The 17,931-nt window shown below is 37.2% G+C and overlaps 1 protein-coding gene across 2 annotated transcripts in view; it reads left to right on the top strand.

Annotated features, from left to right (window-relative positions):
* The first annotated feature begins 277 nt into the window (after positions 1-277).
* Positions 278-17,931, top strand: part of LOC114687328 (cytochrome P450 3A13-like) — a 190,302-nt gene continuing 172,648 nt past the window's right edge. Inside the window, exons 1-4 of one of the 2 annotated variants that reach the window (XM_028861995.2) lie at positions 278-480; positions 2,159-2,252; positions 13,063-13,115; positions 14,677-14,776. In XM_028861995.2, the coding sequence (XP_028717828.1) occupies positions 410-480; positions 2,159-2,252; positions 13,063-13,115; positions 14,677-14,776 (318 nt within the window). In that variant the 5' untranslated portion in view covers positions 278-409. The remainder of the gene's footprint in view (positions 481-2,158; positions 2,253-13,062; positions 13,116-14,676; positions 14,777-17,931) is intronic. The other variant, XM_037198463.1, reaches the window with a different exon arrangement.

Genomic DNA, 17,931 nt, shown 5'->3' with positions numbered 1-17,931 from the left:
TGCAAATGCTTAACGTGCTTTGCAGTTATGACAGCTGCAGAAACATTAAAGGAAATAAAATGTCACCCATTCTATTCCATTTCTGCTAAAACATCCATGACCTCTGATCTTACCATGAATATTGGTTTAGTTATTTATTAACTTCTTACATAAAAATAACTTTGAAAAGTTTAAATACATATTACTGTGAACTATCAACTACTGTCAACCGAAGAGGACACTCATTATCTATACCCGTGATAGATAGTCTGTTGGTCATTTTATTTGCAGTAGTGACTGCTCCACCCCCTTTCCTACAGTATAAATACTACAGATTGTTTTCATGGATTCACCCCTGGACTCAGAAAGAGAACTCATGTTCTCACCTACTAGGAAAAGTCAAAGAGAAATTTCTTGAAGAAAAAGGGCAATGGACCTGATTCCAAACTTTGCCATAGAAACATTGACACTGCTGGCTACCATCCTGATGCTCTTGTACCTGTGAGTAAATGCCTGGATGCCTCTCCTTTGTGGCCTTACAGTTGGGATGATTTTCTGGCCCTTTTTCCTTGTCAGAATGCCAAAAGATATAATGCAATGGAAATTCATACCCCCTAGCTGAACACATTTGGGCTGTAAATTAAACCATTTAACTCACATTGCTTTTCAGACAAATGCTCTCAACTCTTGTTAAGGAGCAATGCTGTGCACTATCAGGACAAGGCTTAAAATGATTATAGTCAGCTGTTTCTCTTGGTTTTTTTCTCTCTTTTGTCTTATCATTTGTTTGTCATTTTGTAGTAGGAAGGTTTGAGAGACCTAGAACTCCCAATGAGAGAAACTACACAAGAGATTTTAATGATTACTTAGACTCAGGCCTGCCGTTCCAAAGAGTATTGTCACAGAGATTCTTTGATTATTGACATAATAACTAACTAACTTGTGCCTGATCATTTAAGTATAGAAAGCTGCCATTTTGCAGTCTAGGGTGTAGGGAGAACCAGGATAGAGAAAAGATGCTTTATGTAGTTTATTTACTCATAAGTTTATTTGGGTACTACATGGTGCTATTCAACTTTTCTAGGAAAGACGGGAGCAAATACCCTTGTCCTCAGTAGGACACAATTGACAGATCAATATAGCCAATCCTACAAAGTCCACCTGGAGAGACATGAATTTATGAGTTTATCACAGGAATCTGTTTGAAAGGTTACTTTCACGAGCATGAATGACTCAACGGCAACTGTACATCAAAACCCCACACCTGAACTGATGACTTGCAACATCACTATCTTAAAAATAATTATTTTTTATATTGTCCCTATGAATGATTTGCATGAATGTATTATGTGTATCACGTGCGTGCCTGATGCTCATATAGGTTAAAGCAAGGCACTGGATTCTCGGATACTGGAATTATAAACTGTTGTTAGCTGTCATCTGGGGAATAGGAATCCAACCTGGATCATCTGCAAGAGCAGCAAATGCTCTTAACTGCTGAACCATCTCCCCAGCCCAAAAGTTGCACCTGGAAAGCTCTTCACAGTTTTCAGTCTGATGGAAAGGCAAGGTCAGAGATTCTTGTCAGGAGGTTCTGCTGGTGGGCTATCTTCCCCTTCTAAGCAACCTCATTTTTCACTGCTTAAATAAAGTTGAGACAGGATCACATAGACTTTGCATTGCAGGTTACCCACACTGATGATGTGTGTTTTAAGTGGTGAGTCTTTCTGCAACATTCAAAGTCAAGTTTATAAAGTTTTATTGCATATTAACTCTAAGACTGAAACCATCAATATTTACCTAAAAGTTTACAATAAGTAGGTATGTGAAGGGGATTATTGCTCTGAATTTTCATGTTATGTTTTGCCCACCTGTTTACCTCACTGGATAAATTCTGGTAATTCTCAATGCATCCAAGTATATATATATGTGTGTGTGTGTGTGTGTGTGTGTGTGTGTGTGTGTGTGTGTGTGTGGTGTGTGTATTCACATATACATGCATATCTACTCATAATATATATTAAGTCAATAATATATATGAATTAGTGTATATATGTGTATATATACCGTTATGCATATATGTGTGCATGTGTGAATATATTTATGTATGTGTATGAATATGAATAACTATGGGTATGATGAACAAGCCCATACTATGATTTTCTCTTTCATGTTTTAGTTATGGGACCTCTTCTCATGGACTGTTTAAGAAGCTGGGGATTCCTGGACCCAAACCTCTGCCTTTTGTTGGGACAATGCTTAACTACAGGAGGGTGAGTGCTGTTGGCTTTTCTACTTTGCTTCTGTGATTGTGTCACTTACTAAAATATCATTAAACCTGTGTCAGTTCATCTATGCAAATGACCAATGGAATAAATGGTAAGACTTTCAGTTGGCAGAATTGTTTGTGTTACGCCGAAATTATTCCTAGGTTACCTTTGGTTATTACTAACATGTGTTTGTGACTTCAGGTTTGTGTCATGTCTGATGAGGACCCTGGCTGTTGGCACACTAAGACCTTAGCCTAAAATGCTGATGTGTAGACTTTGGGAACCTCAAAGACTTCATTTGTTTTTCAGTACAGCTTCCAGAAAAGTAAAGTTAATTTTAATCTGTATTTAAAGAAATACATGAAGGCCACTGAGTAACACTTCTTCAACCTGAGTGATTTATTAACATCTGAGTTCAGTAATAATATTTACCCACCTTGCTGAGTATCTCTGGAGCGTGCCTATCAGGAGGCATATAGTTACTTGGTGGAATATGCACATACCTGAGTTATCAATTGAACTGTTTAATCCCATTATTATTTCCAAGGCTCTAGCCAAGCCTTTGCCACCTAAAAGAAGATTTGCCTTTTACTCCTTTTCACTTCAAGGTAGAAACCTATGTGTGACTCTAAACAGCAAGAATGTGGGAGATGAGATGATGTTGCCCATGAACCGAAAATATTTAACCAGATTGTGAAATTTGTTTCTTGAAACAGAAGCAGAATCATTTATATAAAATCACTAGTGAAAGTATGACTTGACAATTCTGTGAAAAAAATATATGTAGTGTGTGAAATATAATATCTATAAGTACATACATATATCCCTATACACATACCTCTATAATACAAAGTGTGACTTTACACAGAGTTTTCTGGATGGTTCCTAAAGGCTGGACTCCTGGCCTGTCATTCCTAAGCTTATGCTCAGGGGCAGTGGCTAGGTACAGACTGCACTCTTGGCAGATTTTCTTTTCTGAATGTTCAAGGTTTGCTTATTAGATCGTAATTCTTCAAAACCAAGGACTCCCTTGCTTAAGTTCCTAAGATTTCCCTGCTTTCTGCCCCCATTTGAAAAAGCAATAATTTCTTTATTATTTTTGGATGACCTATTTTTTAGGTATTCTTTTAAATATAATTCTTGGGTTTTTGTTTGTTTGTTTGTTCGTTTGTTTGTTTGTTTCAAGTTGTGGTTCCTACAGACAAGACTATCTCAAACTTGCTGTTCAGATGATGACCACAGATTACTTAAAAATGCAGGAATAAGAGACCCAAAGGTGGGGTTTTGAGAGAAAGGACCAAGTGAGAGAAATAAAGAAGACAGATATCTGGGTCTTGGAGAACTTACATAAGCTGATGAATTATGCCAAGCAAGTTTGATAATCAGCATACCTTGTTTCATGCTATTTATAGGGGAAAATCATCAAGGTCAGTTAAGAGCTAAATCAATGTTCAGCAAAGAGACCCCAAGATACCTCAAACACAGCTGCCTTAGGACTGATAACCACAACCCAGTGAAAAGAGTAGGATCCCCAGAAACTGAAACCTTATCTTCTTAGAGGCCCCTGTTCCAGACCCAGAGAGGAGTTTGTCAAATCTGTTTCTGGAATGCCTCAGAACTGACATATCTTTGTTCTTTTGCAATGTTGTCTGAGAGAACTTTGGATTAATCTGAATCAAACAGTATCACCCCCACTTTTTAATTTACATGGCCAGATGGATTATTTGAGTCTAAATATTTAAGCGCCCCGGATACCCCTTAAACCAGGAAATGCCTCCTAATATTGTCAGATGATTACCAACACAAGTAATCTGTGGAGTATACTCAACAAATATTTAGCAATGTTTAAGAAATTACATAATTGCAGTTTGTGTAATAAATCCTTGGCTGGCTGAAAAGTTCAATTGAATGTATGATGAGCAAGGCCCATGTCAGTTACATTTACTTGAGGGTTAAGAAATCCAACTTAACATTCTCATGTTTCATGTTCCCTGAAAATGATTTTAAATTCTTTCCATTTCCATTCCTATTCATCATAATTTAAAGGAGCAGTGGAGATGTATCTAAAGCCAGCATAACACTGTAAAGATGATTAACATTGCATTGCTTGTATTGTATCTCCTATGCTAAATACAAAAATTTTTAAAGCATTTAACTTAACTTCTAGTTGTTATTTTTTTATTTATGTTCTTGTGATACCAGAGCAACAGAAATGTTGTAATGAATCTGACTTTCAAAATGAGCACTATGCACTTGTTTGGCAAGGGCCACTGTGGAAACAGCCTCTGACTTGAGAGCTGTAAGTACTACGAAAATTATAGTTAAAATACTATCTAGAAATCTTTTTTAGTAAAAGGCTAATGTAGTTCAAAGAGACCCTGTTGTCCAAAGTCACAATACTTAAAGTATTAATAGTTTGTACAGAACCATATCAAAGGAAGACTGTTAAAGTAAAAGAAGGCTCCCATGAGCAACGGCATATATACAATGATGAGGTAATATTGAAGTGTTCCCCATTCCTTTAACAGAAGGACTCTCAGTCAGTTACATATATGGACAGGTAACACAAGCAGTGAGGCCAAATACAAAATGATATGCATGCCATGGTTGGTCATCTTCTCTAAAATCCCATAGGTCACCCTATTATACAGGATTGTGGCTCCCAACCTAAGGTGTCTTTGAACCTTTTCCTCTCAAGATAGTCTAAACAAGACATGGACAATGAGAGGATTCTAGGAAATTATCTTCATCCAGACTAGATGGGCAACCCAAAGACAATTCAACCAGCACTACAGATCATCTATTCAAAGGCAAGGAGTACTTTAGAATCATGGAGCAAGCCCTCCACAGGGATTTATTCCATTCTGAACCAGGGCACAGGATTATCACTGCATTCTGGGAAATGTCCATACAAACTGGTACCTTATGGGTTATCAGAATGATGAATGAGTTGATGATGCTTGATTTTTGATCTTACATACCTTCTTAAACTATAGGCCTTCCCAGTTTCTCACATGAGAAGAACATAGTCATACTGTCTCATTAGTGACAAACAAATAGGAATAATTTATGATATACCAATATTGATAAAGTGAGCACTGCTAGGTACCACATGTGAAACATCAGAATTGTGAAATAAGCAAGCATATCATTAGTAAATATTCTAGAAGGCAGGTCTTCCTATGTGACTGGATGGGCCAAAGAGGGTGTCAGTTACACAGGCTCAGTAGACTCTCACACTTTCCACATGTGTGACAGAGAATATGTCAGAAATGCTAAAAAAATTGAATGTAATTAACAGACTTTTCTGTCTCCTTGACCACTTAAATTCTTCTTCAGTGAGAGGTTCAATCTGTTCCCAAGTTGGGAGTGGGCTGTCCATGGGGGACTGCAAGGTATGTAGCAGACTGCATCTGTGGATTGCTTTAGGTAAAATTGCCATTTTTACTATGTTAACACTGCCTATCCATGAGCATGGGAGATCTTTCCCTTTTCTGACATCTTCTTCAATTTCTTTTTTCAGGAACTTAAAGTTCTTGTCATATAGGTTCTTCACTTGCTTGGTTAGTGTTACCCCAAGGTATTTTATGTCATTTGTGCCTATTGCAAAGGGTGATGTATCTCTGATTTCCTTCTCAGCTTCTTTGTCCATTATATATAGGAGGACTACTGATTTTTTTGAGTTGATCTTGTATCCTGCTATGTTGCTGAAGGTGTTTATAAGCTGTATCAGTTCCTTGGATGAATCTATGGGACCACTCAAGTATACTATCATGTCTTCTGCAAATAGAGAAACTTGACTTCTTCCTTTCCAATTTGTATCCACTTAATCTCCTTATGTTGTCTTATTGCTCTGGCTAGAACTTCAAGTACTATATTGAATAAGTATGGGGAGAGCGGACAGCCTTGCCTCGTTCCTGATTTTAGTGGAATTGCTTTGAGTTTCTCTCCATTTAATTTGATGTTGGCTGTTGGCTTGCTATAAATTGCATTTATTATGTATGTTTCCTGTATCCGTGATCACTCCAAGACCTTTATCATGAAGGGGTGTTGGGTTTTGTCAAATGCCTTTTCTGCATCTAGTGAGATGATCATGTGTTTTTTTTCTTTGAGTTTGTTTATATGGTGTATTACATTGACGGACTTTCATATGTTGAACCACCCTTGCATCACTGGGATGAAGCCTACTTGACCATGGTGGATAATTTTTTGATGTGTTCTTTGAGTCTGTTTGCCAGTATTTTATTGAGTATTTTTGCATCAATGTTCATGAGGGAGATTGGTCTGTAGTTCTCTTTCTTTGTTGTATCCTTGTTTGGTTTAGGAATCAAGGTAATTGTAGCCTCATAGAAGGAGTTTGGTAATGTTACTTCTGTTTCTATTGTGTGGAACAATGTAGAGAATATTGGTATTAACTCTTCTTTGAAAATCTGGTAGAATTCTGCACTGAAAGGATCTGGTCCTGGGCTTTTTTTGGTTGGGAGACTTTTAATGAATGTTTCTATTTCCCTGAGAGTTATTGGACTATTTAAAAAGTTCATCTGGTCTTGATTTAAGTTAGGTATGTGGTACCCATCCAGAAAATTATCCATTTCTTTTAGGTTTCCCAGTTTTGTGGAGTAGAGTTTTTATGATCTGATGATTCTCTGGATTTCCTCAATATCTGTTGTTATGTCCCCCTTTTCATTTCTGATTTTGTTGATTTGGATGCTCTCTCTCTCGCTCTCTCTCTCTGTCTTTTGTTTAGTTTGGATAAGGGCTTGTCTATTTTGTTGATTTTCTCAAAGAACTAACTCTTTGTTTCATTATTTTTTATATTGTTCTCTTTGTTTCTATTTTATTGATTTCAGCTCTCACTTTGATAATTTCCTGGCGTCTATTCTTCCTGGAAGACTTTGCTTCTTCTTGTTCTAGAGCTTTCAGGTGTGCTGTTAAGTCACTAGTGTGAGATTTCTCCAACTTCTTTATGTGGGCATTTAGTGCTATGAATTTCCCTCTTAGCACTGCTTTCATAGTGTCCCATAAATTTGTGTATGTGGTGTCTTCATTTTCGTTGATCTCTAGGAAGTCTTTAATTTCTTTCTTTATTTCTTCCTTAACCCATTGGTGATTCAGTTGAGCATTATTCAGTTTCCATGAGATTGTAGGTTTTCTATAGTTTTTGTTGTTGTTGAAATCTAACTTTAAACCATGGTGGTCTGATAGAACACAGGAGGTTATTCCAATTGTTTTGTATCAGTTGAGATTTGCTTTGTGGCAAAGTATGTGGTCAATTTTAGAGAAGGTTCCATGGGGTGCTGAGAAGAAGGTATATTCTTTTTTGTTAGGAAGGAACGTTCTGTAGACATCGATTAAGTCCATTTTAGTCATGACATCAGTTAAGTCCTTTATTTCTCTGTTAAGTTTCAATTTAGTAGATCTGTTCAGTGATGAAAGTGTGGTGTTGAAGTCTCCCACTATTAACGTGTGGAGTTTTATATATGGTTTAAGCTTTAGTAATGTTTCTTTTACATATGTGGGTACCCTTGTGTTTGGGGCATAAATGTTCAGAATTGAAACTTCATCTTGGTGGATCTTTCCTGTGATGAGGATGTAATGCCCTTCTTGATCTCTTTTGATTGATTTTAGTTTGAAGTCTATTTTGCTGGATATCAGGGTGGCTACACCCGCTTGTTTCTTAAGACCATTTGATTGGAAAGTCTTTTCCCAGCCTTTTATTCTTAGGTAGTGTCTCTCTTTGAATTTGAGATGTGTTTCTTGTATGCAGCAGAAAGATAGGTCCTGCTTTTGTATCCATTCTGTAAGCCTATGTCTTTTTATAGGTGAATTAAGTTCGTTGATATTAAGGGATATTAATGACCAGTGATTGTTCATTCCTGTTATTTTCTTGTTGGTAGTGTGTGTGTACTTCTCTTCTTTGGGGTTTACTGCTTTTTTTTTAATCTATTGCCTGTGTTTTTGAGGGTGTATCTGACTTCCTTAGTTTGGAATTTTCCTTCTAGTGCTTTCTGTAGGGCTGGGTTTGTGGATAAGTATTTTTTAAATCTGGCTTTGTCTTGGAATGTCTTGTTCACTCCATCTATGATGATTGAAAGTTTTGCTGGGTATATTAGTCTAGGCTAGCATCCATGGTCTCTTAGTGTCTGCATTACATCTGTCCAGGTCCCTTCTGGCTTTTAAAGTCTCCATTGAAAAATCGGGTGTTATTCTAATGGGTTTGCCTTTGTAAGTCACTTGGCCTTTTTCCTTAGCTGCTCTTAATATTCTTTCTTTATTCTGTACAATTAGTTGTTTAATTATTATGTGGCATGGGAATTTTTGGGGGGTCTAGTCTGTTTGGTGTTCTATAGGCTTTTTGTATCTTCATAGGCAAATCCTTCTTTAAGTTGGGAAAGTTTTCTTCTATGATCTTGTTGAATATATTTTCTGTGCCTTTGAGTTGGTATTCTTCTCCTTCTTCTATCCCTATTATTCATAGGTTTGGTCTTTTCACAGTGTCCCAAATTTCTTGGACATTTTGGGTCATGACTTTGTTGGCTTTAGTGTTTTCTTTAACTGATGAATCTATTTCTTCTACTGTATCTTCAATGCATGAGATCCTCTCTTCCATCTCTTCCATTCTGCTGGTTATACTTGCCTCTGAAGTTCCCAATCGTTTACTCAGATTTTCTATTTCCAGCATTCCCTGTTTGTGTCTTCTTCATTTTTTCTATTTCCCTTTTCAGGTCTTGGACTGTTTCCTTCATTTGTTTCATTGCTTTTTTCATGATTTTCTCTCAGTGCTTTATTGTTTTCTTCCAGGGCTTTATTGTTTTCTTCTACTTTATTTGTCCTTTAGTCTAGTTTTTTTTATAGCGTTCTTCCCATTTTTTTTGTCTTTTCCTCTATATATGCCTCTACCTTCTTCATGATGTTATTGATAAGGCTGTTTCATCTGCTTCTTCCAATTTTTGATGTTCAGGTCTAGATGTTGGAGGAGGGCTAGGTTCTGGTGATGCTGTCTTGCTCTTCATTTTGTTGTATGTACTTCTGCTTTGACGTCTGCTCATCTTCTTGTGGTTCATTCTTGGTCTCATCAGTGCACTTGGTTCAGACAGAGCTGACAGATTCAGGAAGTCTCTCTCTTGTCCAGATGGGAGCTCTCTTGTCCAAATGGGAACTCTGGGGCAGGATGGACACTCTTGTCCAGAAGGGAAGTCCAGGGGGAGGGTGGCAGCTTTTTTCCAGGAGGGAAGTCCGGGACAGGATGGGAGCTGGGGCTGGTCTCTAAATCTTGGGAAGTGGCTGGGGTCTCTCTTGTCCAGAAGTGAAGTTTGGGGGCAGGATGGGAGCTGGGGGCCTGACTCTAAGTCTCAGGAATTGGCTGGGGTCTCAGGCAATGATGGGCATGGGGGAGATTGCAGGGTCTGCCAAGGGTAATGGAGAAGGTGAGCCTTCCCGGTAGGGCTAGAAGGTAACCTGTCTGGTGGCCAGAACTTGGGGCCAAGTTGGGCAGGTCTTCCCCGGAGTGGCTGGTGCCCAGGGATGGGGTCTAGGCTGAGCCAGGACACTCACCTCTGGTCCAGAAGGGAAGTCTGGGGCAGGATGTCCTTATGTTATTTTATCATGTAATAAATTCATGGACTTGAGAATACCTGTTTTCTTTACAAGCCTAGCAAGAATTTCATAATAAGAAGTCAAGGGACAGCCAGCATCCGTGGGCAGAATAATCCATTCTAAAGGTACCCTAGATTGCAAGAGTATGCCAGAAGGGTATGTGCGAGTAGGTAAAGGAGATAGAAGTTCATGCCAATACTGGTCAACTGCACATGTGCAGTGATTTGATGTACTAATTGTAAGGTCTTTTGACACTTTTAGTACGTTGTCTAGAAGTGGGGTCATTATCTCCATTTAAAAAGGAAAAAAGAAGAGTCAAATCTTTTCTAATATGTTACAGGGAAGGTCTGAACCCATCAATATCTCCTGGCATCTTAGCAGTTACATGTGGATCTTTGTGGATAAATGGTACTGTCTTCTGTAATATGATCTAAATAAGAAAAGGGAGCTGTGACCTGTGATTTTTCTGAGGAAATTTCCAGCTGAGTTTGTTGTAAATGATGCTGGGCTGTGAGAAATAACTGAGTAATTAAATTTTCAGTAGGTACTGAAATCATGTAGGTAATGAATCAATTAGGTAATAAATAATCATGAGGGAAGGGTACTTTTTCTTACTGGGAGTAAGGCTTGTGTAATAAATTGTTGACACATGTTGGGGCTCTTGGCCATATCATGTAGTAGCATCTTCTATTGATCTTTCTTCATGAGTTTCTGAAAACTAGAGGAAGGAAAGCTAAAAGCAAAATGAGGAGAGTCCTGAGGAGGATGGGGTTTGGTCAGTTAGGAGCTAATTCAGGTGATTTTATAACTGCACTAGCAAAAAGATGTTCCTCATCATCATCTGAGGTGTCATGAAGTGAAAATAATTCAAGAAATTAACCTATGCCCTCATCCTCAGGGACTTTTATCTCTATTTTTTGGCATCTTATTTTTATCTTAGTCCACAAGTATGTTTTGGAGTATACTGGCTAGGTATACAGGGATGTTGAATTATAAATGAATTATATGTGACAGTGTTAAATTCTACAGTACAAACCCAAAATAGGAAACTCTTGTGACCCTCATAGGTGTTATTCTGTCTTTAAGCTTTCACGTACATGTTACCATGTCTTTAAATTTATAGAACCTTTTTTCTGGGAACAAAGAACATATTTCTCAGTGAAATATAAGAATTTATCTAAGTAACATAGTGATACATGCCAAAGTAGAAGCAGATGAATCATATGAAAGAAAAGGGATTGTTCCTTAGAATCTTTTAATCTCATGATTTACTCTCAGCTATTCCTTAGAATCTTTTAGTCTCATGATTTACTCTCAGATATTCCTCCACTCTTTTTTTCTTATGGGTCTTCAAGTCTGATTCATTTTGTATATTTAGCACAGTAACACTCAGTTTTTATGATTTCTAGTAATCTCAAGCCCCACACTGATCACCACATTAAGTGAATCAGAAAGAATGAAGATCACAACAGGCAAGGTGGTGAGATTATTTGGCAAAGGACCATGTATGACAAATAAAGAAGATATGTAGCTGTCCCCAGGAGGTCTTGCATAAAATGATGAATTATACCAGAAGTTTATTAAGCAGCATAGCTTCTTACATGCTATTTGTAGAGGGGAAGTGGCCAATGTTAGCATACAGCTAAATCAGACAATGCTGGCAAAGAGAATACAGGATACCTCAGACACAAATGTGTTAGGACTGAACCACAGCCCAAAAATTCAAATCCTCAGGAAACTACAACCTTCACTGTTTTGAGGCACTGGCTCTATCTCTAGACTGAACCTTGCCACAAGTTCAGTTCCTGGACAAGGAAACAGAATTAATGTTCCCTTTGTCATTTCATTAGAGTCTTGAAGAATGCCTTGGTTCAGTCTGGCTCTAAACACTAGGCACACACTCTATTGACTGGGTTCTATCGCCTGCCTAGAGACATAGTTTCATACAGTTGAAATTCACAGTGACCGAATGTGGAATTCCCTTTTGTAAAATGCTTACTTTGAATGTACAAAGCCCTAGGGTTTATCCAACACCATATAAACTGGACATGGTGGCATGTACCTATAATCCCTACATTCTGGAGCATCAGAATTTCAAGGTCACTCTTAGATACACAGATAATTTTAGTCCAGGCTGAGTTATTTGGGATTCTATCTCTACAAATTAAATTGCCACTTAATGATTGCCTGGATTTTTTCGCAGGTTTCAGAGGTGAAAGTTAAAACCAAGCATTCAATTTTATGTTTTCTTTATGTGAGGCAGCATATCCTCATCTTTCCATGTTGAACAGGGACACTAGAAGGCAAAATCATTTGCCTCTACTTCCTTGTTCCTTTTCATTTAATATTATGAGTAGCAGTTATGTAAATCTAATATGCTACATACATCTCTGTTATTTTAAATTTCTTGACTATACTGAAATTTTTTTTTGGGGGGAGGGAGGTTTCGGGACAGGGTTTCTCTGTGTAGCTTTGCGCCTTTCCTGGATCTCGCTCTGTAGACCAGGCTGACCTTGAACTCACAAAGATCCACCTGCCTCTGCCTCCCTAGTGCTGGAATTAAAGGCATGCACCACCACCACCCGGCTTAGAAAAGTCTTAAAGTGAGTAAAGAAAGGCAGTAAGTAGTGGGAAGCAAATATGTTTTGTGCATTTTGTTTGTTTGTTTTGCCTTTTCGAGACAGGGTTTCTCTGTGTAGCTTTGGAGCCTATCCTGGAACTCACTCTGTAGACCAGGCTGGCCTTGAACTCACAGACATCCCCATGCCACTGCCTCCAGTGTGCTGGGTTTAAAGGTGTGCACCACCATGCCTGGCTACAAATATATTTTGTACATTTATGGCAATGTCCCTGACTCTTGGTACCCTCAGGCACTTAAGAAAGGGAAAAGACAGAGTGTTTCAGGATTTAAGAGTCAAAACAAAACCATAAAACTACCAGAAATAAAGACAGTTACTACTTTTAATAAAGAAGAAACAGTTTTGGACTGGACAATATTCAGAAAAGAAATCATTAATATCTTTAAATCCCCCATGTCAAATGTCTCCTGCATTTTCTTTTTTTTCTCTCAGAGAACTTGGAAGAATTTCCATTAATGACTTGGTAGGAAAATTAAATAATGAGCCTGAAGTCCCGGGATTTGAATTGTTTGTTTCCCATTTTTGTGACCTATACAGGTAGAAAAATAATGACTATTATTTTTCCTTTCTTTGCTCAGGGCATATCGTTATATGATATAGAATGCCAAAAACAGTATGGAGATATGTGGGGGTGAGTATTCTGCAAATGTCCAATATGTAGATTTCTTATGATATGATACCAAACTGCATGAGAACTTTGTCATTCCAGAGTTAATTGGGACACATTTGCCCATTTTAAAGTGTCTGAAATCCTGTCCTGCCAAGGGTTCCATAAGTATGTTGTTGCCCACAGTCTGAATTAAGATGTAGACTTTGCAGGTAATGATTTGTCTGCATCCTTTGATGTTCCAGAGACACCTAGCCTTACTTAAACCCAATGTCTTATAAGGGTTCCTGCCTCTATTTATTCTTCCTAAAGACTTTTAAAAATTGTAAGAAATGCATTAATTCAGATTCATCAAATATGTGCTCATAAATTCAGGAGAGTGTCTCCTGCACATTCTGATTTACACTTAGGTAAAAGCAAAAATGATTTTATAAAAATATTTCCAATAAATATGGCCTTTTCAAAGATACACTAAGGGGAAAATAAGCATATTTGTAGTTATTATTTTTGTTTGATTTAATTTTTGTATAAAGCATTTTTTTTATTTTTACTACTTCATTTTTTATTTGAGGCTAAAATATAATTGCATACTTTCTCCTTTCCATTTCCTCCTTCAAATATCCTCTGGTTTACATTAATTGTTGTTACATGACTACATGTATATGTAAGTGAATTTATATTCATAAGTATGACCTATTTAGTCTGCATAGTGTTTTTTGTATGTAGTTTGTCAGGGCTGATCATGTGAAATTGGGTAACCAGTTTGTGTGCTCTTCCATGGGGAAACCATTTCTCTCATTCTCAGTAATCCTTACCTGCCTGTACTTCTTTCTATAGATGTGAGGCTTCCCAGGCCTTTCCCCATGGGTTATTTTCTGAGACCAGGTCTCAATATATCCAACGATGGTCTGGAAGTGACTATGAGTCCATATTGGCCTAGAAGTCTCTGTCTTCCTTATCTGCCTCCTGATTACTGGTCTTAGAGTTCTGCACTTTCATACTTGGTTGAATTTTCTTTTACTTTTCAATTTTTATTATATTTTATAGAAGGCATTGATTATTTAATATGAATGTGTATGGTTATTTCCACTCAACACCTACTACTCACTTTGAAGAAAAGGTGTTGGATGTATTACATTATGCTCTTAACATCTGGGCTTGTTTCATTAATTATTTTGTGTGATGGTTGAGGCCACAAAGTGGGGATTTGTCTAGAGCCTGGCACATAGTGACATCACTTGGCTGTATGTCACAAGCAAGGTGGAGGAGGTTCTGCCTCTTCATTTCTTCTCATCCAACATCTGAGAGCAAAGCATTAATCTCAAGGTCTGTTTTCCTCCCATGGACATGAGACCCCAGGCCATGGGCTTGGTGTGCTGCATTTCTAATGGCTCCAATTAAAGGTTCCTAAAAACATTAGTGCTTGTCAATTGTTAATAATTTGTCCTTAGGGACAGTAAAGTAGCAGTAAATAATCACTTGGTATTCTTACAAAAGACCAAGGTTCAGTTCACAGAAGCATGAATTATAGAACCAGAGGTAATATCAGGATCATAATGTAATCATCTCTGTTTTCCCAATGCAGGTTGTTTAATGGGCTGCTCCCTGTGCTGGTTATCACAGAACCAGATATGATTAAGAATGTGCTAGTGAAAGAATTTTATTCTATCTTCACAAATAGACATGTAGGTATTCTTTTTTTTTAACATGAAGATTATATATACCAAACAAGTTATATATAGGAATATTTACGTATATAAATATACATACATGTATTCAATAACAATTATTGAAGCAACCAAGCATGAATATAAAAAAAAAGAGAAGGAAAGGGTAAGAGGAAGTGTTTGGAAGGGATAGATGTTGTAATTACATTATAATCTCAAAACTAAAATCTCAAAATGTGAGTATTCATTTAAATTTTTTATGATCCCACTTAGTCTAGCAGTTAGGATTCCAGGTTTTTGCTCAGGAGGCCTAACTTCCACTCCCAGTATAGGAATACCTGTATCTTTCAAAAAAATCAGCTGGAGTTTGGTGCAGTACACCTTTAATCCTATCATTCAGGAAGCAGAGGCAGGTGGATCTGCATGAGTTTGAACCCAGCCTGATCTACAAATCAAGTTCCAGGAGATGCATGGCTACGCAGGAGAAGCCTTCTTGAAAAGCAAAAATAAACAAAAAAAGAACTTTTTATGAGAGGCTGAAGATGTTGCTTAGTGGTAACTTAACCTGACCCAGAGTTCAATCTCTGGCACCACAAAATAAACAAACATTTTGTTATGAAATTGTTAGGGATTCACTGTAATTTGCTAACAGTGTACAAGTCATGCTATGTGTCTTCATGCTGTTTTGTTCAGGTGGGGAACATATTCCTTTTCCAAAGAGAAATTCTCAACAATCAGAGATAAACAGAAAACTTCTTTCATTGGTTCACAGCCATTATTTAAGAGGTCCCAACTTGCTGTCTAAGTGGGTATTCATGGTGGTTACTTCTCAAGGGGATGAGCAGATGTGACCCAGGTCAGCAGGGAATGGACAAGCAGGCTCACAAAGCAGAAGTCAGTAGTTCATTTTAGCCCCTCTGCTGTCTCAGGGCAGAGACTTGTTGTTCCTGTCTCCTTATGCTCTTGTCATCCCATAGTCCCTAAGGAAGCTTGGTAATCATAATTAAGGTTAAAGTTGGTGTTTTCCTTTCTCCTTCAGTTTTTCCTAGGCAATTTAATTATTTATTTTATTTGACAGTGTGTTTAAGCTTTATTAGTAAGCATGAGTGTTTGCATTCAAACTCAGTTTGGTCTGATGACAGAGCTAAGATAATTTAATCACATTTCTATACCTCCTTGTATAAACAGCTTAGAATAGTACTTCTAAATTTTTTTAGTTAAAATACAAATATTTTATTTGCTTACTCCTGCTCATACCCCCTGTTCCCAACCCAGCTCCCTTTAGAAAATATAAAATATTTATATAAAATATGGTCATTCAATCATACAGTGTTATTCATCATTCCCTTTTTCTCTCCTTCTTTATTTTCCCCCTTCTTTCTTTCCAGTTAAAAGTCCCTCCTGTTTTCCCCATTTCTCCTTCTTATTACCTGTTTCCTGCTATTTATCTCTTAGGGGTCCCCCTTGTCATAGCCCCATTTCAGTTTCCTCCTTTCTGTGATTTCTCTATTGTATACACACATCTGTAGATTGAAGGCTAGGAACCAAAGGTATAAAAGAACATGGGGTATTTGTCTTTGTGGGTCTGGGTTATGTCATTCAATATAATATTTTCTAGTTCCACTCATTTACTGCATGGTTTCAATTTTCTTTACAATTAAATGGTATTCCAGTGTGTGTGTGTGTGTGTGTGTGTGTGTGTGTGTGTGTGTGTGTGTACCACATTTTCAATATCTATTCACTATTAGTTGAAGGATATTTAGGTTGTTTTCATTTCCTAGTAACTGTGAACAGAGCATCAATGAACATATCTGCACAAGCATCTGTAGAGTAGGATGTTGTCTTTTTTGAAGAATTGCCAAGAAGTGGTAAAAGCTGAGTTATATGGTAAATTTATTTTTAGTTTATTAGAGAACTATACACAATGATTTTCAGATTGCACCAGTTTGCAATCACACAGTAGATTATGATTCTATTTTCATAATTGCTCCCATTTGTTGTTGGTTGTCTTGATTTTATCTATTCTGAGATTGTTAAAATGAAACCTCAAAGTTGTTTTAATTTTTGTTTACCTAATATCTGTGGGTAATGAACAATCAGTAGAATTTTTTTAGACTGTTTATGTCATCTTTTGAGAATTTTTTTCAACTCTATTACCTACCTTCCTTGAGATAGAGTCTCTCTGCATAGGCCTGGTTTTCCTAGAACTCACAATGTAGACCAGGCTGTTCTTCAAATCATAGAGATCCACCTCCCTTTTCCACTGGAGTACTCTTATTAAAAGTGTGAGACACTATGCTCATTTCTCATGTCTCATTTTTAAATTGGGTCATTTGTGTTTTTAAGTCTTTGGGGGTTTTTTTGGGGTGGGGGGTAACTTATAGATTCTGATATTAAACCATTATCAGATGTGTAGCTGGCAAAGATTCTCACTTTGTAGAGTTTGCCTTAACTCAATTGACTGCCTCCTCTGCTTTACAAAGCTTTTTAATTTTGTAAGGCAATATTTGTCAATTGATGACCTTAATTTCCAGACAAATGGAGTACTGTTCATAGAATCCTTTTCTACACTCATATTCTTTAGGGACCTGCTTCAGTTTTCTTCTGGATGATCTAGAATTTCAGATTTTACACTGATGTCTTTGATCTATTTGTAGTTAGTTTTCAGTAAGATGATTGATATGGGTCTAATTCATTCTTTTACATGTGGATATCCTGTTTTCACACAACATTTGTTGAAGACAACATTTGCTGTCTATTCTCCAGTCTGTATTTTTGGATCTTTGTCAAATATCAGGTGACTATAGACATGTGTACTCATGTTTGAGTCTTTTGTCTCCTCCATTGATCTATATCTTTTTGCACCAGTAAATACATTGTTTATTAATACTTCTGTAGAACACATTTTGAAATCTGGAATGATAATTATTTCTGCATTGTTCTTATTATTAAAGATTACTCTGGCTATTCAGGATCTTCTTTGATTCCATGTGAATTTTAGGAAGTTTTTCCTTTGCTGTGAAGAATGTTGTGATTTTCTTGGTGTTGCTTTGAGTCTATAAATTGCCCTTGGTAGAATCATCATTTTCACAATGTCATTTCTACTAGTACAGAATCAAAGGATGTCTTTCTGTCTTGTAGTGTCTCAATCTCTTTCTTCTGAGATTTAAATC

The sequence above is a fragment of the Peromyscus leucopus genome, chromosome 23 (assembly GCF_004664715.2).
Source record: "Peromyscus leucopus breed LL Stock chromosome 23, UCI_PerLeu_2.1, whole genome shotgun sequence".
Taxonomy (NCBI): domain Eukaryota; kingdom Metazoa; phylum Chordata; class Mammalia; order Rodentia; family Cricetidae; genus Peromyscus; species Peromyscus leucopus.
This window is presented reverse-complemented; position numbering and strand designations above follow the sequence as displayed.